General features: G+C 30.7%; 2 protein-coding genes across 3 annotated transcripts in view; both read right to left on the bottom strand.

Annotated features, from left to right (window-relative positions):
• Positions 1-255: 255 nt before the first annotated feature.
• On the bottom strand, positions 256-10808 carry LOC148301303 (chitinase-3-like protein 1). The gene is made up of 11 exons (XM_088273463.1): positions 10645-10808; positions 10315-10364; positions 7724-7781; positions 6910-7092; positions 5711-5862; positions 3840-4066; positions 2960-3077; positions 2517-2702; positions 1299-1458; positions 504-609; positions 256-419 (listed from the first exon to the last, which is right to left on the bottom strand). Exons 2-11 carry the CDS (start codon positions 10321-10323, stop codon positions 416-418), a joined length of 1203 nt encoding a protein of 400 aa, XP_088129589.1. The 5' UTR covers positions 10324-10364; positions 10645-10808; the 3' UTR covers positions 256-415.
• A 3928-nt stretch (positions 10809-14736) lies between these two features.
• lama (phospholipase B domain containing lamina ancestor) overlaps positions 14737-26138 on the bottom strand; it is a 54109-nt gene continuing 42707 nt past the window's right edge. For both annotated transcript variants that reach the window (XM_088273465.1, XM_088273466.1), the window contains 9 exons: positions 25537-25686; positions 23637-23761; positions 22219-22337; positions 21139-21422; positions 19092-19338; positions 17341-17582; positions 16546-16714; positions 15614-16226; positions 14737-15482 (listed from right to left, as the gene is read on the bottom strand). In XM_088273465.1, coding sequence (XP_088129591.1) covers positions 15094-15482; positions 15614-16226; positions 16546-16714; positions 17341-17582; positions 19092-19338; positions 21139-21422; positions 22219-22337; positions 23637-23761; positions 25537-25686 — 2338 coding nt within the window. In that variant the 3' untranslated portion in view covers positions 14737-15093. The remainder of the gene's footprint in view (positions 15483-15613; positions 16227-16545; positions 16715-17340; positions 17583-19091; positions 19339-21138; positions 21423-22218; positions 22338-23636; positions 23762-25536; positions 25687-26138) is intronic.

The following is a 26138-nucleotide window of genomic DNA, read 5'->3' as shown; positions in this document are numbered from 1 at the left end:
GTCGAGAGGATAGATCACCAAACTAATCTGCTCTTTACACATATGTTTCACCTTTTTCACATCTATACATTTCTTACATGCACTCCTAATCCGATTTCTGCCCTTCCGGTATCAGGATTTGTTATACTTGATCATGATTTGTCGTCTTCAACCTCCTTTGCCTTCTCTTCTTCTAAAGGTACCTTGGTATGTAATGTTACATATAAGGAACAAATGAAGAGGGGGAGAAGGGATTGCAATTAAAGGAAAAATAAATTTCGTTAAATTCACTTTATTTTAAGATTTATTTTTTATTTACTATAAAAGTAATTGTTTCATTAATGTTTGGGTAAATTCCCTACTAAAACAGTAAATATCTTTCGCAGCTATTCTAGTAAGAAATAGAATATCTTCACCAAGGGCAGTTTTTATTTATTTATCTGGAAGCAAAGTGATAAGTAGAGTGTTATATTACCATACCAGTTAACAATACTTTTAATGTACAAAATATAATTTATACTTACACGAAATTCTTATTAATTGCTTCTTTACCAGCTTTAATCAAGGGATAAGTAATTCCGTGGCAATTTCCTTTGAAATCATCTAAGTCAATTGTCCAAAACATAATTCCTGCAAGAAATGTATTTCTTTTGTTATTTTTTATATCCTTTCGAGGAATAAATAAGGGATTTAGTTTTCCAACAACCCATAACAAAATCCTTTATAACCATATGTACAAATCCTGTTAATATTTAACATAGTAACGAAAACTCCATTGTTAAATGACATTAGACCCATATATATATATATATATATATATATATATATATATATATATATATATATATATATATATATATATATATATATATATATATATATATATATATATATATATATATATATATATATATATATATATATATATATATATATATATATATATATATATATATATATATATATATATATATATATATATATATATATATATATATATATATATATATATATATATATATCATACCAGTGGTTCAGAAAGTACATGAATGTGTTTTACTGAAATTTTAAAAACTATTTTATTTAACAAAAAAATTCAATTGTGCAATTAGGGTGTTTTGCTTATTTTTGTGAGTTTTAATTTTCAGCAAATCTATTGATAGTTAAAATTCAACGTATTATTAACTAACTAACTAATCATAACCCAGTAAGGATAGGCAGAGAGAATAGAACGCCACACCAATCTCTCTTTGCACACAATCATCTTCTCTTCCACTTTCATACTTTGTAATTTGAAATGTATATAATTGTTAAAGTACCTCCCAGTCCCTGTTGCGCAGCATATTCTGATTTCAATATAACGCTATTGATATCGTCGAAGCCAACCCATTGGTCTCCCTTGAAGGCGTAAGGTCCCATCGCCTTGGAGTTCGGTTGTACTACAGTCCAGTCTGTACCATCTTTCAAGTAATCACAAATCTGAAAGTTTCTTGAAAGTTACATAAGAGAAATCACTCTGCAGAATTTATTTGGCATCGCATAAATAATGTGAATGATCTAGAAAAGTCTTGAAAAGTAGTATACTGTTTTCATACATATTTGATGTGCTTTAACGTTTACTATAGAAAAAATAGAGCATTGACGTCCTACTCAAACAATCTGGAGATAATGTATGAAATACACATTAACCGTGAAATCAAGTTTTATTGAGTGTACCTACCCGTAATTTGACGAAGGTCTTAAATTATAATTGAGGTGTACTAGTATTGCAAACCGAAATTTGGCTCTCAAGAAAAAAAATTGGCTGGTAAATTTCCAGACCATTGTTCTAATGAATTTGTTATTTTATCGGTTGTCGATCCATATTTTCAGGAAGTTAATAAAAAATAATTGGTATTGGTTTTGTACAAAACACAAGTTAAGTTAAATTTATTAACATGCGACTAATGCATGTAGATAACGCATAGAGATCCTCAGACCATTATTTCAGCTAATATGATAAAGCATATTTGAGCTTTTCCACATTTCTTTTAAAAGCTCAAATGCACACAACGATCGATGGCAAGATTCATACTTGGTACAAGTCTAAGAAAATTAGGAGCAGAACCTGAAGATTCATACTTGGTACAAGTCTATGAAAATTAGGAGCAGAACCTGAATAGCGGTTATCATGGATCGCATAGCAAGACTGAAGTAACAATGGGCAGAACATGCTACAAGAGAAGAATAAAATAAAATTTAATAGACTCAAAAATCTGTGTTTGATTTCAAATAAATACATTAAAATGGAGTTCTAAAAATTAAACGCCAAATCAATAAATAAATTCATCAAGATGGGTCCCTAACACAAAGACCTTGGAAGAATAAGAAGCATTGCAAGGCTTCAAAAAAGATGGTCTTACGATAAAGCCGCTGTGGGGAGTAAAAATTGGCTGCGAGAAGCAACTGCCTGAAAGAAATGCAAGGATATGGAGGAGGCAGCGATGGAAGACAGAGGGCTAAAGAGGAAGAAAAAGAGGATATAATAAAGTATGCACCTCGTAATAGGAGAAGAACCCTCGTTCTCCAGTAGCAACTCCCCTTTCCCCTGGACCAGATGCCGAAGAGCCAATCGCGTTGACTTGTGGATTATCCAATGAGAATGTGCGTCCATAGGTTGGCATGCCCAGAGTGAGCTTCTCCTTGACAGCTCCAGCCCTCAGTAAATACTGTATTGTGTGATTCTGAAATGTAGTAAGGTGATTGAATCTTGAAATAATTGCAAATCAATCAAAAGTTTATAAGTTAAGTGATCACTTTACACAGAGCTAAATTCACAATTTTACCCATGATTGACAACCCCAATACTAAAATTTTTGGAACTCCTACATATATCATTAATCTCGTGACAATGTACATATGAGTTCACAATACTCATTTATTTTAGATTAAAAAAGCTTTTATTTAGCAGAGATCCTTTAGCAGAGATAATAATACTTACAACATTATCTATTTCGTTAGGGGTAGCACCTGAAGCAAACAAGGGTGTGTGATGGTTCACAGTAGATTCTAAGGCTGAATGATAATCGTATGCGCGAACATTCATCCAATCTACGTACCTGTAAATATATGTATATTTGTTATTTTAGAATTGCTATAATGGCTATGCAATTACAAATCTGATCTTCTATCTTGATTCAAAATACGACTGTTTCGTCTTAAAACTGTATTTCAGAATTTTTAGTTTAACTCTTAATGTAGCATACATTGTGTATGTATATACACATACATATATCAATATATTGCTAATGTGGAATAGATATAGGGGATGCGAATCATACTTTATTCCAGTGTCCTCTCTCAACAGAAAAGAAGAAAATCGAAACTAGCTTAATACATGCAGGAATTCAACTCACCACTCAAGTATCCACCATTCTATCTGATCCTAATTCCAAGAGTATGGCATAATCTCTAAAACATTATTTTGTTTGTAAATATAAATTCTATCTGCCTCCGTAGTGTAATGGTCAGCACGCCCGGCTACCGCACTGGAGGTTCCAGGTTCGATTTCCAGGGGGGATCAAAAAAATTTAAGTGATTTCTTCACTCTAATATTTATTCAATATTACCCTGGACTGATAACTGAAGCGGTTGGCTCATCACCTTTCCTTCATGTGTTGACGATCAATATAACACTGCGTTTATATGATGCAGTGCCCTATGCACCATCGGGGTGCAGATAAGGATTTGAATATGAAGAAGAAATAAAAATAAGACTTGACACTGGCAGAAACATCTTTTTCTGGGTGACTGTGAATTTTGCTTCTTTTAAAAAAAAACTTGAAATGTAAAAGTTACCCATTGGTCACACCTCTACTTACTTGGTCAGTTCAGGGATGTCATATCCTTTGTCGATGTAATTAGGGTCCCTGTGTATGGTTACGGAGAGGAGAAGCCTTTGCTTAGTTCCTGCCTCTGCCTGGAATCCTTCCTTCAGCTCCTTGATCAGCTTGGCGTAGTTAGCTTTGTCCTCGGGCTTGCTCCCCAGCCCGAAACTTGGCTGTCCCCAGTCCAGGTCTAGACCATCAAAATTGTGCTCACGAAGGAACTGAAAACATGTGTTTTTTCCTTAGGTTATAATTGTTTCTTTTGTTAAAATTATTGACCGATGACATTTGAACAAATTACCACATATCACTCACTCCTTTCCCAACGTCATTTATTTGTCAATTTTCAGTTGAGCATGTTTTCGGAATGCCCAAAAAATGTACAATATCCCAGCAAAAGCGGCATATCTTTAACTTAATATTTACCCGCTACAGGGCAGAAAGTGATTTTTTGCATTTAGAATAAAAGGTATTGTTCAATTTTTTTTTTTTAAATAAAAAAAATTACAAATTGATAAAAAACATTCAGGTTTTACCTAAAAAGATCTGTTGCACAGTAAAAAGTTTAATAAGTTATATTTTTAAACTTTAAAAACGATCTCCTTAAAAATCATTTTTTTTATACATGACGTAGAGAAGTTAGTGAAATATAGCTTTATTTATTTAAAATTTAATTAAAGTAGTACAATATATTTATATATATAAATATATATATATATATATATATATGTATATATATATATATATATATTTATATATATAAATATATATATATATATATATATAAATATATATATATATATATATATATATATATATATATATATATATATATATATATACATACATACAAATATATTTATATATATATATATATGTATATATATATATATATATATATATATATATATATATATATATATATATATATATATATATATATATATATATATATATATATATATATATATATATATATATATATATATATATATATATATATATATATATATATATATATTTATATATATATGTATATATATATAAATATATATATATATATATATATATATATATATATATATATATATATATATATATATATATATATATATATATATATATATATATATATATATATTATATTATATATTCCAGCTTATCCGAATCATTCATTTATGTTAATTCACATTCTTCTTCCAACCCTTACCACATTTAATGATACATAGGGCACTGAATCGTATTGACACAATGTTATGTCTTGATCGTTACCGCACCTCAGATCAATCCTGCACCTCATGTATCTGGGTAGTATTAAATAAATATTTTAGTCAAAAGTCACTAATATTTACTACGACTCTCCCTGGGAATCGAACCCGGGGCCTCCATTTCGGTAAATAAACGCGCTTACTATTACACTACGGACGCGGTTCATTTTAATTATGTTTTAATCATTTAAATTTTGCACAAAATTTTGAATGTGTCCAAATACTTGTTCACAAAATCTGGATTATCTCCAATTACAGGAGTTATTTTCATATTATTTTTGACATCTCATCAAAGATGAAGAAAGTCTGGGCATTTTCGGGGCCGACCATAGGTTGGTTTGAGTGATCACTTTACACATGTGTAACATTCACCAATTCTATCCATTATTGACGACCACACTGCTCAAATTCTTGGAAATTCTATATATATGGACCAATTTTGAAACATTGTTCTTGAATCACTAGAACTTCACTAGAGACATCCATTGGTGAGATGAAAATCTAATGGTCAGCCCCGTAAATGCGCAGACTTCCATATTCTTCTTCATCTTTGAAGAGATGTTAAAAATTCGTATTTAAATTCTGTATTGATTATACCTTTATAACATTCTGCACAAGCTTTGTCCTTTTTGCTGGATCAGATCCTATAGAAGAAAACGTAGTGGAACCCTCACTCGACCCTCCTAGGGTCAACATTGTCTTTAGATCTGGGTTCAAGTTTTTCATACCCGTAAATGTGGAGTAGCCACCTGTAAAAAATAAATTATATTCGTATCTTTGTAATTCTATATTTTTGTTATCAATATTTGTAAACTCTCTATGACCTATATAAATAAACTTAATTTCAAAATCCATTTGAAATTTTATTAATTAAAATTATTAATTAATTTATAAATAAATAATCATATAAACTAATAATAATAAATAATAATATTCAACATCCCGAAGACACCATTGTAAAATTTAGACTGTGTTTAATAATGATGCTAAATGCATCAAAATACGTGTAACAAAAGATTAAAAGAAATATAATTGGTCCCAAAATACTTTTTAATAGCTACCATATATGATTTTTTTATACAAAGAGCATTTTCATGAACAGAAATTTCCTGTTTTTTCTCATTTTTCTCAAAACACTCGGGATTCCCTAATCCGAACAGCTCACTATACAATTATGGAGTTCTTCACCAAAACGTTACATTTCCATTAAAAATGATTTTAAGTAATCAGGAATTTTAGCTTGTAAAATTGTTGCGTTTTGACGCGATTTAATGATTTAATATTGGTTTAATACAAGATTGGTCACATTTGTCGCAACTTTAATTAAGATTTTGATGGAGTACACAGAACAGATTTGCATTTAACCCTTTCCGGTCCTATGACGAATGTCATTCGACATCGACTTTATTCCGGTGAGTCCTATGTCGAATTTCATTCGACAATTTTTTTCTTCATCAGTTTAGTGTTAAAATACAAGCAAACGTATTTTTTCATCTATAGATGTCTTTAAAATGTAATAATAAGAGACAAGATTGTATTCATTCGGTATATTTTTTTTTACCACAAGTGTAGTTTTATTGAGAAAAAAAAACTTGGATGTATTGTTTTACCCTGTAATGCTGTAAATCTATTGTGGACCTGGTGATTTTTTTTTATGGACCGGAAAGGGTTAAAGGATTTTTTTGTGCAATATTGTAATTGTAATTTTTTGGTGAGGACCTTTACAATTTACGTTAGGATAAGCAAGTTGGCACTGTATGACAATAAATATAGGATGCAATGATAAGCAAGCGTACCCATGTCAATATCCTGGTAGCTATCCGAGGGCCTGATCTCGCTGTCCTTGGTGAAGGCCCCGAAGGCGTAGTTGAGGTGAGTGCAGAGATGGGGGTCGATGTTCTTGGTGGGGTATTTGCCCACCGCGGGCCTGTACACGGACCAGTTCGTGTAGTAGCACACCACCCTGGGTTTGACAACCTCTGAAAATGCAAATTATCAACCTGTTTTGTTACGATAAAGATTGCATTGGCTTTGGCACTAATCGCGAATAACAAATTTCACGATGGAAAAAATTATTTAATTTTTTTTATTTATTAAATTATATTTGTATCTAATTTATGATACATTTGAAGCAATAACTTTGTGATTTTCCATTTTATAATTAAACAAGATTTTAAAAGTTTTACTTTAATTATATATTTGTATCTTTGTGATTCTATAACTTTGCGTATCATATTATATTTGTGAACTTTCTTTTTCTTTTTATTAACAGGCACTATGGCGAAGTCGAGTAGACGCTCGACTGCGAAACTGGCGTCGCGGGTTTGATTCCCGTCAGTTGCAAAATGAAATTAAGAAATAAATTAAATTTTAATTGGGAGTGTTTTAATAATTTATGTTGAGATGTAAAAATGTACCTTCAATACCCTTATAAAACTGAATAACATGTATACTAACTATGCGGCCGCTATTTTTGTTAGTTTTTGATAATGATATAGGTATTTTAAATTTATTGAACACAAAAATAAAGTACATATACTCCAAAGAGTAAGAATGTGAAATAAGCACTTTTGATTTATATTTTCATATGACATAAAAAATCCAACAAACCTGATTTTGAAGCAACAAGGAAGAGGCTCGTTATAAGAAGCCATTTTAAAATCCCGTTCTGAAAGCAAAAACTAGTATTCAATAATTTTTATAACTGCAGTACATACTAAATCAATAAATACTCGTAGTAAAATTCCGGATCTTTCAAAACCTACCATCTATAAGATGCAATGCCCTATGCACTATCAGGTGCAGATGAGAGTAAGAAAAATAAAAACAAAGATAATAACATCAAATGTGTTTTTAAATACAATCAGTCTAATTAAATTAGTTAATAATTATTGAATATTAATGAATAAATGTAAGTAATATTAATTAATATAAGTAAAAACTTTTTTTTTAGTTTTTGTTATTTTGTTTGTTTGCTATAAATGAATCTGAGAAAAACCAAATAAAATAAAACAGAAGTGGGTATAGGAGCCTTCAACGTTTATTTATGTATCTTTTTATTCGTAAAAAGAATATAATGGAAAGAAAAAAAGTGTGTTTAACGTGTAATGGAGACTGCCCTTTATATATGTGGCTTATAGGTATGTGGTTAAATCAGACAAAACAGATTCTCACTAAAAAATGATGAGCTATATTATATCTGCGCGATATCTTCGTTTTATTTTTAAAGTTGTGTATTGATGATGTAATTAAGTTATCAAACACCTCATTATAATCATAGTTTGCTTGTAAACATTTCTTAATGGGTAAGTATATTATAGTATCAAAATGAAGTTCACAAGGTCACTTTAGTGCAACTAGTCCCAGAGTTTTGTAATAACGTATTACATGTAAATAAATAATAATGAATTGGCCTGTGATTTCATTAACTTAATTTTTTTTAAAGTTTTGTACTCAATTACATATCCTCATTCACATGTATCTCAAAAATAGTAAAATACGATACCAAACAATTCCAACACAACTTCAAACATTTGGGAACCAAATATTTTAATAACTTTCCCACATATGTACATATATAAAAATAGAATATATTAAAATTATAAAAAAAATAATTAAATACGTGTTAATTTAAGAAAAAAATATACAAAAAAAACTTTGATATCGCTCAAAATATAAACAATAAACAATGAAAGTAAGTCCCTCTCCAAGCACAAGAGCTAAGTCTTTTTTTGGAGTTGAACAGCGTAACTAGTATTAGAGTATGTTAAAAGTAGAATTGTCTAGCAAATGAATTGAATTGTAATATTTTTACAACATTTTCAGTGTGTCCAAATACTTGTTCACAAAATCTGGATTATCTCCAATTACAAATTATATTAATTATCTTTATCTTTGATGAGATGTCAAAAAATAATATGTTATATATTTGTAATTATATTGAATAAAAAATGATAATTTTTCAAGAATTGGTAGAGTTGATCATGATGCTGTAATAATATAATCATAATTTGCTCAATAACGTTAAATAATAACAATTCAAAAATATTTATAGTATTATTATTAATAGAGTTCTTTAATTTTGCAGTTTTGTCAAGGACTTAAATAACATATAATAATGAGTTGTCAGTAAATAATTTATTTTAATAATTGATACCCTTTTGAACTATCTAAAGTATTTATCCTCGTTCTTGTTATATCAACAAACATACCAGTAAGGTAAAGTCAATAATTACAATAATAATGATAATATTGTTTTATTATTACAACTTTACATAAATCAATGGAATTGTCTCCGATATGTTATAATTACAATAATTTCCTAAGCATTCTATAAAGGTTTACGGTAATTTTTTAGACATGTACATAAAAAATCATTCCCTCGACGAAAAATCTTCTATGCTTTAAACTAGACATGAGAAAGAAGTCGTTACTCGATTCAGTTTTCTGATTCGATTATTTAAAGCTAATCACGCCAATCGGTGCAAAAAATTGGTTGCGTATTCCGTATTTCTAGCTCAAAATATATTTGAATATTTGACATTAAAAACATAAACTGGATCCTAATGGGATTACCGAAAAAGTAATACTTACTCATAGTTACATCTGTACTTTGGACTAGAATGTCGGAGAAATATAACAATTGGATCGCATAAAAAAAATGAGAAAACCTAAAGAATTTTTAAACATTCAAGTAGGTAAACGTATTTTAAATTACATACGCTATATGTAAGTATTGCCTTAGTCAGTTATCTCAGCATTGCGACTGAGGCAACATTCAAGCAACAAGTCCCACTCAACAAATATTCACTGGGTAGGAAGGGGGATGAAAATGTGTATGCGTTTTATATTTAAAAAAAACTACTAACCTAATAATGAAATTCGCTATGGAATAACTTAATAAATTATGCTGACAATCAATCACATTAAATTCTACTTAAAATCACTTATTACTTCAATTTCATTTATTTTCATTGTATCTATTCAGATAGTAAAATTTGTTATATTTTGACGTCGAGATTAAAATGCATTATATGCAATAATTTTAATCGCCTTTTATCATTTTTTTAATTGTAGAACATAAATATTTGCAGAGTAGGGGTCGAATAAAAAGTATCAAACTCAAAAGTCCACCACCATAATTACGGATCTTAATATTTAAGTAATTTAATGTTTAAAAATATATATATATAGATGCTTACCTGTGTCATCTTAGAAAATCTTAGTTGTGAAGTATTTCTTTGATGAAAAACTAAACAAAAAATACATTTTTTTAAATATTTTGAAATGCATGTTTCAAATATATATTACAAACATAAATTACAAATATATATTAATGAATAGTATCAATATATGAGAATGGCAGCCAATTTCACACCGTGACAAGTTACACTGGTTCACCGTCTTTAAAAACTAAATTGTGAACTTCTACAAAAAAAAACGAAAATAACTATTGCACAAAAAATACCATATACACATATTTATTGTTAAAATAAATTTAACAACGTTTAATGCATCGATTTCATTCATACCTGCGTTGGAAAAGCCTTAATTATTTGATAATTGGGTTGAATAAACAAGTTCGTGACACATAAACACCGACACGTTCAACTTCCACCGATTCTGAATATAAAGTGAATCTTGGTATTCTGAATCCAGTGACCGTGATATGTTTATATAGATATGCAATATACTTATACATAAATATGGATAAATTCATGATGCTGAAGCAACTTAAGAGTATAGATCAAGTTTTGAGCTGGGATGCGAATAAGACCAGTATTTGCTACAACTCAGATTATTTGTAAAACGGTTGGAATACTTTTGTAAAAAATATTTCGATCATTGTTGTGAATATTTTTTTAACCATTTTGAATTTTATTGGTAACCTAACACCATGAAGAAAAAAATTGATTGATACATTTAAAATGAAAGATACCGTTGGTATAAATGTTTTCTCGTTAATTAATTACAAGTCACTTTGTGGTATTATCTATCTGTTTTATGTTTAACTTGGTAAATACCACTATTTACAACGTAAAACTTAAATAAAAAAATGTCTTTTTCAAAACGAAATTTTATCGCACTATCGCATATAATTTATTTTATTTTCTTTTACAAACATGTAAGTTATATTAGTATTTAACCACTCACTGTTAATTATGTTAGTATATACTTATACGAGTATTTCTAACATTTTTGCTAAAAAAAATATAAAAGTAATAATGATTACCCTCAAAGTAAATGCTTGAAATATTAATAATATTGAAAAAACGTTTTTTCCTTTAATTTTACTATGTAAAATAAAATATTAAAAATGCTTTTAAATATGTGAAAATAATAATAAAAGAGTGTGTTTTTAATTGACTTTTAATTTTGTATCAAGCTTTGGTGCCTTCATTACCGTTCCAAACTATAATCATAGAGTTTTCTAGGTTTGACTCACTCTAGCATTACTTTATTCCTTTTACAAACACAAAACTAAGTTTAATTTATATTTGTTAATCAAAAGACAATTTTTTTACTTCTAAATCATACCCAAATCCAATTATCGCGAAAACAAAACACTAAAAATTATTATTTAAAATATTTAAGTATTATTAAAGACTCCCCTCTTAATTCCTTTTGTTACTTTTCAAGTTTTCTGCTTTTTATCTTATTGTATAATGTATTTAATAAATTAATATCGCTGTACTATGGGAAAACCCTTACGCATGAAAACTAATGGTAAATCAGTGCTAGTCATAATGATATAGAATACGGAAAACTTTGTTCTATCTTTTTAGGTAAAAAATATAAAATTCTGATTAGATTTGATTTGAAAAAGTCGGTCAGGAATGACCCCAAAGAACAGCTTAACCAAAATAAACTATTCACAATTAAGATAAATAAACTTTGTTCTCAAATAACAATATTCCAAACATAAACAAAAAACCGTTTCTCAACAAGGCTATGCTGAATCTAAACCTGCGATTTTATATTTGTTGGTTTGCCAAAAATTTATGTTAAAATAAAATTATTGTGTTTGAAAAATGGATCTACTTATGATTTATTTCATAGGTTACTTTAAAAAAAATATCAACTACAATATTTTTATCCTCTATAGTACATTTGTGAAATCGTTTGGTTGAAGAAAGAATGAGAATTTGTAGTACATAATGAAACATAAAGCCATAAATACATCCATTGGTATTTGGAACAATTCCTATGAACAAAAAGATCGAGAAAAACATAAGATGGAAAATGAAATAAATTTTGACAAACAGAGCTAAATTGACTGTGAACAACTGAGTATTATATTAAACCAAGCCTAACATATCGACCCCTTCCAGATATTATATCGTTGACGCCAGTTAGGGAAATAAAGATCAATTTTATTATTGCTAATTCACTGTAAACAAATACACCCAAAATATGCTTCCAACGTGTGCATTTTCGTGCACTAAAATGGTACACTTTTTTGAAGTTTTGATTTTTATTTAAATAAGCTTCAGATATTGAAAATCTACCTCTTCTAAACTTTACAATCGCAAATGGATGTATCCAGTGAAGTCTCTTATTTTTGTTTTATTTAGTTCTATCGCGGTCGTTTTGAAACCATAAGCACTTTATTGTGATGCTAATATACTAGTTTCTTAAAACCTGTTAATCAAGAATCCTACTACGTTTTGTTAACTATTATATCGCTCACTCCTTTCAAGAACGTCATAAATCAAAAAAACATGATTTTTCAGGAGGACGTTTTTAATGTTTAAAAATATAATACAATGTAAAAGAAATAAATATCAAGCCACTTACTGAACTTTTTATGTGCAACACATCTTTTTAGGTAAAACCTGAAGGTTTTTTCTCCATTTGAAAAATATTTAGGATATTTAAGAAAATAATTAAGCAATACCTTTTGTTCAAAATGCAAAAACAACACTTTCTGCCCGGTAGCGGGTAAATATTAAGTTTAAAATATGCCTCTCTTGCTGGGATATAGTACATTTTCTGGGCATTCCGAACACATGCACAATTGAAGATTGACGATTTTAGATTTATGACGTTCTTGAAAGGAGTGAGCGATATGTAGTATTGAACCAGGGTTGCCAGATGGGTTGTTAAGAAAAAACGGGCAATACCATTGTAAGAGAGGATGATGGGGTCTTGGGATCTTGGGCAATTTTACTTCTCAATTATTTTTACTTAACATTTTCCTGCTTCTTTTTATATTAATAAAAAATATGGTAAATGTAAATACTCTCAAAATGTCAGATAATCCGGTCCAAAATCTCGACACTCTTGTTTTCTACATCAAAGATAATAAATATACTCATTATGTGCGTTTATCGTTCCAAGGATGACTACTTAATGATAAAAATCTCAAACGTAAAAATATTATTCCAAGATATTAATATTATAATTATAATTTATGAATATATTTTATTTCTACCCTCAGTAAGGACTTAGTAAGTCCTTAGTAAGGAGTAAGGGGACAAAGGTGTCGTGTAGTAGTTTGGCGTTTGCTACAGTGCTGAAGGTCCTATGTTCCAAAAGTGGTCAGTTTAAATATGAGTTATTTTTCAATCAATCATTTATTTGATTTATTGTCATTTATTAAAAGCATTTTTATTGTCGTTTTCATAAATTTGTTTAAAAACGCTTCAGGTACTTTTATACTTAATTCAAATGGAAATTTTATCAAGGGCTATTATTTAGTTTAACCATGAAGTATCGACTTCCGTCACTTCTGAAATTTCCCTTCGTTCAACTGATCAGATTGGATTTTGATTAAAAAATTTACTAATAACATTATAATTTATAATTTATTTTGATGGATAAATTATATATTACTAGCTGTATCCACGGATTGATTTTATTCAGTGTGGTTAAATGGAATAGAAAATAAATCGAATCACACATTTCTAAAATGTATAATTACACAATGCTTGTGAAGCAATGAAAATATGTATTAAAACTCTCTGAAACAACAATGCAATCGACATTGAAAATGCTAAGTGACAGCACTGTCAAGAAGCATGCTATCCGCTATATTTTAGTATGTATTCCGTGTGTTGGTGTTACGTTCAACAGATGCCGTTGCGGTAAAAAATAAATTTCCAAAATAAAAAAATCCTGTCATCTGTTACGTTTTTATGTATGGATGATTGTTGAAATTAGAGATGCTTACCATAGATGATTGTTGAAATTGTAATCAAATACTCTTTCAATCGCATTCAAGGATTTATTTACATTATTATATAATTGATTAAAACACAGGAATAATAATATAAAAGTTTTATTAAAAACATGTTACGACCATGACATTCAAAATAATCAGAATGATGACGTTTCTAGGTGCCTCTATAGAAAAGATTCTAGGAGAAAAGTAGTATTATTATTATATTTATAAATAAAATTCAATTATTTTATATAATATGAACGAATTTAACATTAAAGAATGTATGATGAAGTCTAAAAACCCAATAATTTTAAAATAATCACAAAAAAAACTATATTTCACTATTTGCTTTCTGTAACTTGGACAACCTTGACAAAAATGCAGACAAATATATTGCTAAAAACGTTACTATTTTTGGTGTGATGAGACATTATACAATTATATTTATTATTTATGTATATTTTAAATACGGCGATTTATGATTATGAATGATGTACTAAGTACGAAAACTAGTTGAAAATTCAATCTAAACAAATATTTAATCGGTATACATGTAAGTCATGATATAAAATACGAGTACGTATCATTCCCCAAAGTACATATGTATTCAGTAAAGACAATCACAAAATTATATTATTTTTAATAAATATTTATCTAGGAATAAAAATATCGCGACTGGTATAAAATGTGGTGATATATTTTGTAGTTAAAACCCATACAGTAACTTTTTGTACATCATTATCTTATAAAGACACATGCTGAACAAAAAAGATGAAGTAAACGAAGAAAATAACGCATCAAGAAACAAAATATTAATTTACCAAACCCAGATGGGGTTTATTGTGTCAAATGCCCATAAATCTGGATGACCTACATGAGTGACTCTTGAAAAGTCACTCTTCGACCACTGGAATGGGGGAACGGAGTATGGTTTTGGTGGATCTATCTGGATATTTGTATTGACCACGTGCTCGAGCGCTTCTTGGAAGTCCTTTGGATCGTCTTGTTCTTCTTCATTTTCTGTGGATTCCTCCGAAGACACAAACGCGATGTTAGACTTGCGGAACTTGTCAAGTAATGCTGCTAGTCCGAATTTGGCCTTCTTCCTTGTTGATGGCTTAAGCAGAGATTCGAGGGATTTCTCCAAAGCTCTTGAGTATGAAGGACCTGATATTACTTCGAGTTCCTTAATGCCGTCAGATGTTCCTGTATCAAACAATAACAAATTTATTAAAATATTTGACAAAAATGAAGAAAAACCATTTTTCAGTGAAGGTCTGCATTATTTATGGAACCCTACGATGACAATATGATTAAAACATGTAAAATTAACTCACCGCTAAATGCTTTGGTGTCAATTACTCCCATCGGTACAAGACCGCTTTTCTCTTCACCTAGCCATCCGTGCAGATCACCTCTAGCTCCAAGTCCATGCCAAGAACCTTCATCTACCAGTCTGTCTTCAATTTCCTCCACGCTGTCTGAATCCAAATTGAGATGTTCGGCTGATTCGCTTTCTGATCCCCTGTCTTCGCTCGACTCTCCCATGTTTGTTAGGGCAAGCTGTTCTAATATTTCATTGACTTGCGAAGTGATATCTTTCTGCTCTTGAATAGTCAGTATTGAAGCAATACCATCAGCATCCTTGGACTCTACATGACTTTTGACAGTCTCCAATGATTGGATGATTTGTTTCACTTCATTCGAGTCTGACACAATGTCTTCTGGTTCAATCACTTCAGTTCCAGTTGGTTTTGGAGTTGCTAATTTATCATTACTGACAACTTCCTTGTCGTAATGGTTACTACGCATGAGAAGAATGACAGTATCAATATCGATAGCGGTTTCAAATCCGTTTTTGAATAAGATAGCTCTTGGGGATTTCAATAAGGAGTACATGTCTCCATGCTTGGCTGCTAATTTCTTGATTCCAGAGATTTCTTTTATATCCTGAAAAAATATGGAAATAATGGTATAAAAATCAATATATTTGCAAAGTTTTCATTCTTTAATTCTATTTTTTATCCAAGTAGGCACTTTGATACGTTATTATAATGAAAGCAATTCAATCCTAGTCCAAACGATTTTTTTTAAACATGAACATGAAGGATCATCTTTCCATCAGGACTAATTCAATCGACTTTATTTGTTTTAGGGAAATTAATCTTGAAAGTCAAATAATATATTTAAATATATTATTTGACTTTATATAAACATCAAACTGATTTTGATGGTCTAGATTTGACTTTGATTTTTTTTTGGTATTTACTTTATAATGGGGGATTCCATAGTCAGCCCAGTAACCCTTGGCTCGAAGTACGTTGGTTTGGTCAGCCGCGTGGGTGTGACCAGGGAGTTGTTCTATCACCCAAAGTAGTCCAGGACCTCCGCTTCTCCACACTTTACGTCTCAGCAACTTCACCAGACTGGGGTGGGAACTATAAAAGAGAAATTATACGATTTATAATATTTTTTTTACATATTGTTCTGTGCAGAATACAAAATTTATCTCAAAATTTCGCAATGATTAATTTCCGATTAAGCTTTTGCTATATTTTGTTTTGTTGGTTTTTTTCAAATTACCTACAATTGTGTGATACATCACCACAAAAAATTGGTATTTTTAAAATGATACTTAAATTAACACTCTGTAATACTTTCTAATATTCAAATATTTTTGCTATATTCTCGCAAGTACTTTATTTTGTAATTATACAGCCTAGAATATGAAAAGGTGACCAACAAAAAATATAACGTAATTAAGACCCCAAACAATCAAAAGTAGAATAAAATATTTTAAAATTATTGACAATACAGCCATATCACTTTGAAAAACACGATGTGTAGTTGTGTTTTGTGGAAAATACAACGATAGAATGGATGGGGAAAACCTAATTTGCTACCGTAATTTGGATATACATAACTATGATTTCTACATCCCTACCATAAACTAACCTGGTATAAAATCGTGATTCATATCTAATTGTTTATAAACTGAAAACTGTGATGTGCGCGACTTTTATCAAGAAGAATTTGCCCATGCACTTCAAATATAATGCTGTACCTTAGTTCGCCGTCTATTGAGGAGTGAATGTATCTGTAGAGAGAGTTATCAGGGCTGGCATTGTGCTTTCCGGTGGCCGGCGCCGGAGCGGCGGTGGCGTTCAGTGAGGTCAACTTGGCCAAGTTCAGGACGGACCATTGCATGGGAGATGTCCCGGAGTTCACTCGAGAGATGAGGCGGGACCACTGCAGGCCGTCAGAAGCCAGACGGTTAGCAGCCATCACACGGGGTCCAATCATGACCTGCAAATTCAATGCAGATAAAATAGACGCTCAAATAAATGTTTAATTTTGCGAGGCAGCCAAGTATTCCGACAGTTGGACATTCAGACGGTTGACGACTCGGACGGTTGGCCATTCGGACAGTTGGTCATTCGGACAATTGGATATTCGTACGGTTGGCAATTCGTCCGAATGGCCAAACATTCAGAAAATACTCATTCTGACGGTTGCCCAATCTGATAATTTATTTATTTAATTATTTAAATCCACGTGTACATAACAGCAAAACCAATTATAATTTACACACCTTCATATTTAATTTTAAAAAAATGGACCAAAGAAAATAACAGAATGTTTTACAGAAAGCATAAAAAAATATATAAATGCACCGACAAAAAAATACAAGACAAAACAAAATCACCAATAAACATAAATTATTCAATCAGAGAGGAATCGCCTGAATTTAGCAGTGCAGAACAGATCCACCTCTCTTGGAAATCATGCCATTTAGTTGATCATTTGGACCAATTAGCCATCCGGACGGTTGGCCATTCGACCAGTCGACTATTCGGAGTGATAAGCTTTCAGATAATCGATTCGAAAGAAGCACTTTTGATTAGTATAGCACCTTAATGTGTTTTGTAACTTTGGGTAGCATTTAACGAAAATTGTGCTGTGTAAATAATAATAAATATATTTTTTTTATTATTCAAGCCTTAAAAGAGAAGGTAAGTAGTAGGCATACCTACTTTTCTTCCAAAAATAAGCTGGGTTATGGAATAAATCTATATCTATCTATACATGATTCAAATCTTAACAATTATAAAACACGTAATATTCATTTCAAGATCCAAGATATGATTAAGACATGAAAGAAAAATATCTTTATAAATCTGAAGAAAAAAAATACAGCCAAATTTTGCTTTCTATATTACTAGAAAAAAATGGAATGCGTAAGACTCTTTGAAATATTGAACGTAGAAACATTCAAGAAACTAGTTTTCGAAAAACATTTATAAAAAAAATCTGTAGTTTTCGAAACTAATCGTTTGAATAAAACTCAGTTAGTGGTTTCATACAAGTGCTTCATTTATAATAAGCAACATGTCATTCCACAAAGTTATGGCCAAATCAAAAAATAATATAAAATACAAATATTATTTTTTGACATCTCAACATACATAGATGAAGAAAAATATGAAAGTCTGGTTGTCTGGATCCAATTTTGAAACATTGTACAAGAATCACTAGAATTTTCACTAGTCTACTCAGCTATTACTAAGACTAAGAAGCTTTTTTATTGAAAAGAAACTCTGATATTTAAATGTAAAAAAAAAACTCCTATAATTGGGGATAATGAGTATTTGGACATACTCAAAATACTGTATTTGGTTTTCTCTTGGAACGAGTAAGCCCATATTGAAATAAGCAGCAATTCATATTTGAACATGCAAATTATTTTTTTTATTACGGCTAGGGTATCGGTTATAATAACATCGGCTAAAATTTAAATATTCTAGACTAACTTACATGATCCAAGAGATTGACTTTGCTCCACAGGTCATTATTGAAGTTGTTGATGTAAGTTCCAGTGACGGTTATGTGGTGCTTGCTCCTGTGAGATCCCGACACGGTGTATAGTTCATCCATGGAGGACACTGCAGCGGGATAACCGGAGAATGAAATACTCGTTCCGTGGATCTTGGATGATGATGGGATCGGGCTGTTGTGGAAGTTCAGCTTGTAATGCTTCATGAGACGCAACATGGTGTTGTAGCTGTAATGATAATAACATCGATCTTAAAATCAACAAAGATAACCAAATATTATATATTGGTTTTGTCAGAAAAAAAATTTAATATCATGGTTTCCAGCCCCTGCCTTGTTGTGTATATATCATAAAATTTTGTATACCCTCATACCAGTCAATTTTTTTTTTTAAGAATACATATTTGATTTTTTTTTTCAAATACAGGTGTATTGAAAAACTATTTTTATATATTTTTTTAACTACGTACCATTCAATAACTCTTTTATTTTCAAAACTAAGTAGTTATCTCGAAGAAAATCTGTTTTTTTTTTATTAAAAAACGGTGGAAAAAAATCTATGGAAAAAAATCATTGCGTCGAATGTTTACCTGGATTTAAAGAAAACTAAGTTGATATTGATTACTGGGCCTTAAAGAAATCTTAATTATATTTTTTGATACATAGAAGCCTTTAAAAAAACGTGTTTTTACTATAAACACAAATATTTAATTTTTAAACATTAATTTAAAATTGGTATTAATTTTTGGTAGGGTGAGTTTGAACCCGGAAACTCTAACCACAAACCACGTGACCACAACCCGATAAACGATGACAGGCACCTTGAAAGGGATACGGAAATGGAAAATCTACATTTGATTCTTTGTAAATAATCTGCCAGTATTTTAAATAAATTACTTAAATTTAATCATTTGCAAACTAAGTGTACAATGCCTCCCAATCACTTTTTTCAGAACCCTTGAGAATATTTAATTCACCAATGGGTTCCACGGAACATGGGTGAAAGAAATCAAAAAAACTTTCTTCGTCTAAGTATGTAGAAATGTTAAATGTGGAGAAACGCAGATTTGTAAACAAGTATTTGGACACATTCAAAATATTGTGAATAAAATAACTGGTGAATAAAATAGCAGCATAAAAATTGAAAATCAGGTTTTCAGGCGTTTGTCCGTATGTAATATAATCCGGGTTTGGATTTCGTATACAAAAAAAGAATCTCTGCTAAATAAAAGCTTTCTAAATCCAATCATAGATGGCTGTTGTGAACCCAATCTTAAAACGTCATGAAATTAATCATTTATGTATGGCTCCTGAATTTTTTAGTAGTATGGTTGTCAATCATGGGTAGAATGGTGAATGTTACACATGTTACATATGTGTATACAGTGATCACTTAACCAGCCTTTGACAGGTTATAAGCCCTGTAAATACCCAGACTTGCATATTCTTCTTCGTCTATGTTGAGATGTCAAAAATGAATGAATGATGCTTAGATGTTAGTCATTAATTAACTTGTATAGAGTAAACATTTTTTTCTTCATCTAAACATAAATGCAGAAGAATAGGTCCGTCTGAACATTAACAGGGCTTACGGCTGTCACAGGCTGGTTTATGTGATTACTTTACACACGTGCAACATTCACCAATTCTATCCACGATTGACAACCACACTTCTCTAATTCTGGAAACTATAATTTTGGATATATTGATCAAACTCGAAACACAGTATGCGAGAGTTCACTAGAGACAAAAAAAACAACAAAAAAACTAGAGACATCTATGGTGGGACGAAGGAAGCTTCTATTAAGCAGAAACTCTTTCATTTGTGTGTGAGCCCAAATTCTGGATTACATTATATTCACATACGCTAGAAAACATAAATTTTAACTGTTTAAGTTTTTAATTTGACCAGTTAATTTATTAACAACATTTTAGAGTTTCCGTTTCAGTTCTAAACAGAAAACTAAGGTGTGAACTTATTTCCAGATCTTCGAATAGAGGTAGTATTAAATTCAAAGCATTATTTTACCTTCCAGCAGAATTGTGTCCTACGATAACCTTCTCTCTCTTGGGTTTTGTATTATCAGTATCGTCGGTGATCAGTCTGATGAAGGAAGCTGCGAGTCCGGGAAGTTCTTCTCCAGCTCTAGTTCTAGACGAGATGTTCAGCATTCGCTCTATGATGGCGGCGTCGTTTAAGGAGTTTAGCCATATGAAGTCCACCATGGGGATTTCCAACTCGTTTCGGCTCCTCTTCACGGCGAAGTTCCAACCAGTCGACAATCCGTCAACTTGGTGATAGTAAAGGTTGATCTGGAGGGTAAAAAATGGATTAAATAATTTTATTGAAAAATCAATTGCGACAGGAGCCGTGGCGTAGTTGGGTAGACGCTAGATTGCGAAACTGGCGTAGCGGGTACGATTCCCGCCAATTGCAAAATAAATTGAAGAAATATTAATTTTACTGTTTTTTTTTTCAAAAATGTTAGTAATATTAGTATATGACCACTCACCAAGATTTTTGTGCCTACCGGATCTATTTAGAATTTTTATTTAGAACTAAAGATTTATTTTTACTTGGTCTAGGGGTGATTGTAATGTATTTTTCACATTCACCTTCCCTATCCTTACTATCCTACCAGACAAGCCTCTTAAAGCCGAGGCTTTGCGGGTTATTCCTTTAAAAAAAGTCAATAAAAATATACCAGATCGTAAGCTCTGAGATGCTCAAACTTAAAAAAAAACAAAAGATGTTTATCTTTGAGACACAAAAAAATTACGTTAAAAATATATATCTACAAAAAAAAGATAAAGGTTTACATATGACACTCAAAAATTTTGGCACAAAATATGGACAAAAAAAACGACAAAAAATATTCTAAACAGTACATATTATTTTCACTTTGAAAGGGTTGGGTTTTTGTAAAGGTTGTAAATGCCTGAATAAAAAATAATGTTTTCGTTGTATATATTTCTTCTTCGTGGGTTGCAATCTTTGTGATTATTGGTTTGCTTCTTTCATGATTAGTCTCTTTACGCGTACCCGCTACAACGAAAATCGGAGATGATTTAGTCCATGTGGGTTAAAATGTTAAAATTATAAATTTACATGATGCCAAAGAGAATCCTCCTGGTTGCGAAGTCCTCTGCTTCTCACCCCAGACATGTTTTCTTCCAATTGCTTCCTTATCTTTGCACAATCGTCCGGAAACTGTTCGCAGCGATTTTCTGTGAAATGCAAATTAATTTTCATATTAATTTTTACTATTGAAGAAAGCAACAAAAGAAGTTTAGCTGGTTTTCTTTGCAAAAAACAAACAAAACAGTATTCATCTACCACGAATATTTTGATACTTGTTTTCGCAACATGGTGTGATGTTTGCATGACCAACTTACGTGCAAAATATTTATGTAATATGGTATTATTGAATGAGGACAGAACAGAACTGTCATGTGTGTCCTATTTACCAAATATGACACGTTCTGGTAACAATGATGTTAATGTAACCTACTTTCTTTACTTCCAACACGGATAACTAAGAAATGATTAATGAGATACTTTATAAATTGAAAGTATTTTTTTTTTAATTATTGCTTTCAGAATTCCCGAGCTGAGATGAGATATACCAATTTTGAATATCCCAGCTAAAGTTTTTCTCAGAAAATCTTCTTTAACGACTCTGAACTCTTTATTCTGATCCGATGTCTGTTTCTTACTTCACCCCTTTTTTTAAATATTTTATTTTTTTAGTACAATACTTTCTATGCAATTTTCCCAACCTTTTAAAATGGTTTTTGTTTTATAGAAAAAAAGACAGAAGAACTCAACTGGCTACCTATAAAAAAGAGACTTATATATATATACGCTTATCGTTTTATATAAATACCCTAATATTTTAAGGATAAAATAGTTTTCAACCAAAATTTTCATGAACATATTACTAAAAATAAGGATAAAATAAGACTGCCATTTTTGAAAAAAAAAACTGAGTCACAAAATTGTTTAATGTAGAAGGGTTTGAAAATGTATGATGAGATGCCTGAATGAATGAATAATGAAAAGAGTGATTTAGTGTAAATATATATAGGATGTAAATTAGGTGTAAATAATAGTTTGCATTTAATATAATATACACTAACTAAAGAAATAAAAATAATAATAATAATAATTTGATTTATTTACTAAAGTTGCTTATAGTACTGATTATAAGTAATATGAAGTTATAAAAAGTTTATAAAAAAAAAACGGAAAACCAACTCACTCCCCAGATACAGTTTTGTTAGCAGAACTCATAACAAGTTAGCTTTGTTATAACTAATAACTTTGTTATAACTAATAACTTTGTTATAACTAATAACTTTGTTATAACTACATAATAACTAATAACTAATAACTTTGTTATAACTAATAACTTTGTTGTAACTCATAACAAGTTAGCTTTGTTGAACTCATAACAAGTTAGCTTTGTTGAACTCATAACAAGTTAGCATTTATTTACATTTCTAAATAATAAAGGTTCAACTTACGAATGATGTTTTGCCAGTGCCAGTGAATGAGTTGCCATGTCAGGGCGCCTTCCAATAATCCAGCTGCATACGCCTGGACCCAGTCTGGATAGCTGGCTTCAGATTCTATCTCCAATAAAGACCACCTTAAAAATACATTTCGGTTTAAAAAGGGCGATTGTTAAGCTTGCAACACGTGTGTGATAATATTTTTTTATACGTTATCATTATTCTCGCACGTTAATACACATCGCTCACTCCTTTCAAGAACGTCATAAATCAAAAACCGTCAATTTGCAGTAGTGCATGTTTTTGGAGTGCCCAGAAAATGTTCTACGTTCCCAGCAAAGGCGGCATATTTTTAACTTAATATTTACTCGCTACAGGGCAGAAAGTGTCGTTTTTGCATTTTGAAGAAAATATATTGTTTAATTATTTTTTTGAATATACTAAATATTTTTCACATGGAGAAAAACCTTCAGGTTTTACCTAAAAAGATCTGTTGCATAATTAAAAGTTCAATAAGTGGCTTGATATTTATTTTTAATACATTGTTTTATATTTTTAAACTTTAAAAACGTTCTCCTGAAAAAATCAAGTTTTTCGATTTATGAGGTTCTTGAAAGGAGTGAGCAACATGTCAGGATATTTTAATATCTTACTACATTTCGTGCTCAAAGGGCAGATTTGACATGATAGTAATAATTGATAGAGTAATTTGAAAAGGAACTAATTAAGTATGTGCTTTATTTTTTACACGATGATGTATGCTGGTACGTAAAACAGGGTGGCACAAAATAAATTTTGAACTATTAATCGATTTTCTTTCCTGTTTATCATTAAATACATCAGTTTATAACTTGATAAATATATGTTTTTCTTGATATTTTATTTTTTATTGTTTGTTTGAAGTAAGTAAAATTAAATTTAGCAGGCTTCAAAATTAATTATTTTATATTTCATAATACATCATCCAAGGGATAAATTTAAAATTTCACTTGCACTTCTTGCAATCAAACACTGCGATATATGCAACACGTACACGTAACACTATATTTATCATTTTTAATTTAAGTTTTACGTGGTTAATACCACTATTTCATAAAATCTATTGTGACACATGTTGCATTCCGCATAATTTTCAACACGTACACGTAACACTATATTTATCATTTTTAATTTAAGTTTTACGTGGTTAATACCACTATTTCATAAAATCTATTGTGACACATGTTGCATTCCGCATAATTTTCAACACGTACACGTAACACTATATTTATCATTTTTAATTTAAGTTTTACGTGGTTAATACCACTATTTCATTAAATCTAATGTGACACATGTTGAATTCCGCATAATTTTCAAACTCCGAATACATCGAAACACGTGTCACAATAGATTTTAAGACACAGTGATGTTCAACGAGTAAAACTTCAATTAAAATGAATAGATATTACTACAAAGTGGCGAATCAATAAATAATAATATTTCTCACCTAGGTAAAAATTTGTAGCACAGTCAAAAAACCACCATTAAAACTAGGTTGCTTTTTATAAAGCGAATTCGTAGTTTAACCGAAACACTACTATTTAAAGTTGTTTTGTTACTGAGCTCTTCAAACCTGTGTTTATTTGGCAATAGTACCCCTTCGACTGAATAAGAACTTGACTTTTATAAGCAATAAATTGAACCTTACAAATGAGCGTAAAAATCACGGAACTAACTTCGAGTCCCCCGAAAATGCCTATAAACAGTACCGCTTCCTACTAAACACGGGATTAATAACACGTGTTTGGGATGAGTTGGTACTCAGTACAAAATAAGCGCCACGTGTATGTGGGGAAAAGTGGAAAAAAGGAGAAACTGAAAAATACATATATGAATGTGGTATTTGAATATATATTTTGTATGATTTTCTTACCCTGTGGAGGGGAGGTCTGGTCTGTAGTAAGCTCTTGCGACACCTTTAGGTACTTCAGCCAACTCATTTCCTTGTCCCCAGAACTCGATCCTGAATCCAGCTTTCGTGGACCAATATACTGTAGCTGCATAGTTACCGTCATCCTCAATCCTAAAATATAATGATTTTATGATATTTTCACAATTCAATACAGCAATATTTTGAAAGTTTCCAAATACTTCACAAATCTGGGTTTCTACTCTTGGGAGTCATTTTACGTTTTTGACATCGCAAATTTAATGGCGATTGCCATGGATCTTCCTCGAAAGGCCAAAAGAGGAAGACCAAAAAAATCATGGGTGGTACAGAAAGATAACATGATTCGAAGGCATGGCCTAGGTGACGTTGTATATGATAGAAGGACCTACGACCTGAGGACGAGGAGAGCTGACCACACCGTTCTACAAAGACGATAAGTTGGGATGGAGCCAGGAGGAGGAAGAAGAACGTCATCCTTTTTCCTTATACCTCCATCCCTAAACTCCATTTTTCATCTGCCTTCTAAGTTCAAGTACTATCTACCCTCTGATTGCAAACAGCTATATAAATAATCAAACGTTTTG

This window comes from Brachycentrus maculatus, unplaced genomic scaffold (genome assembly GCF_059751285.1).
Source record: "Brachycentrus maculatus isolate JH-2025_06_01 unplaced genomic scaffold, ASM5975128v1 h1tg000584l, whole genome shotgun sequence".
In the NCBI taxonomy this organism is placed as follows: Eukaryota; Metazoa; Arthropoda; class Insecta; order Trichoptera; family Brachycentridae; genus Brachycentrus; species Brachycentrus maculatus.
This window is presented reverse-complemented; position numbering and strand designations above follow the sequence as displayed.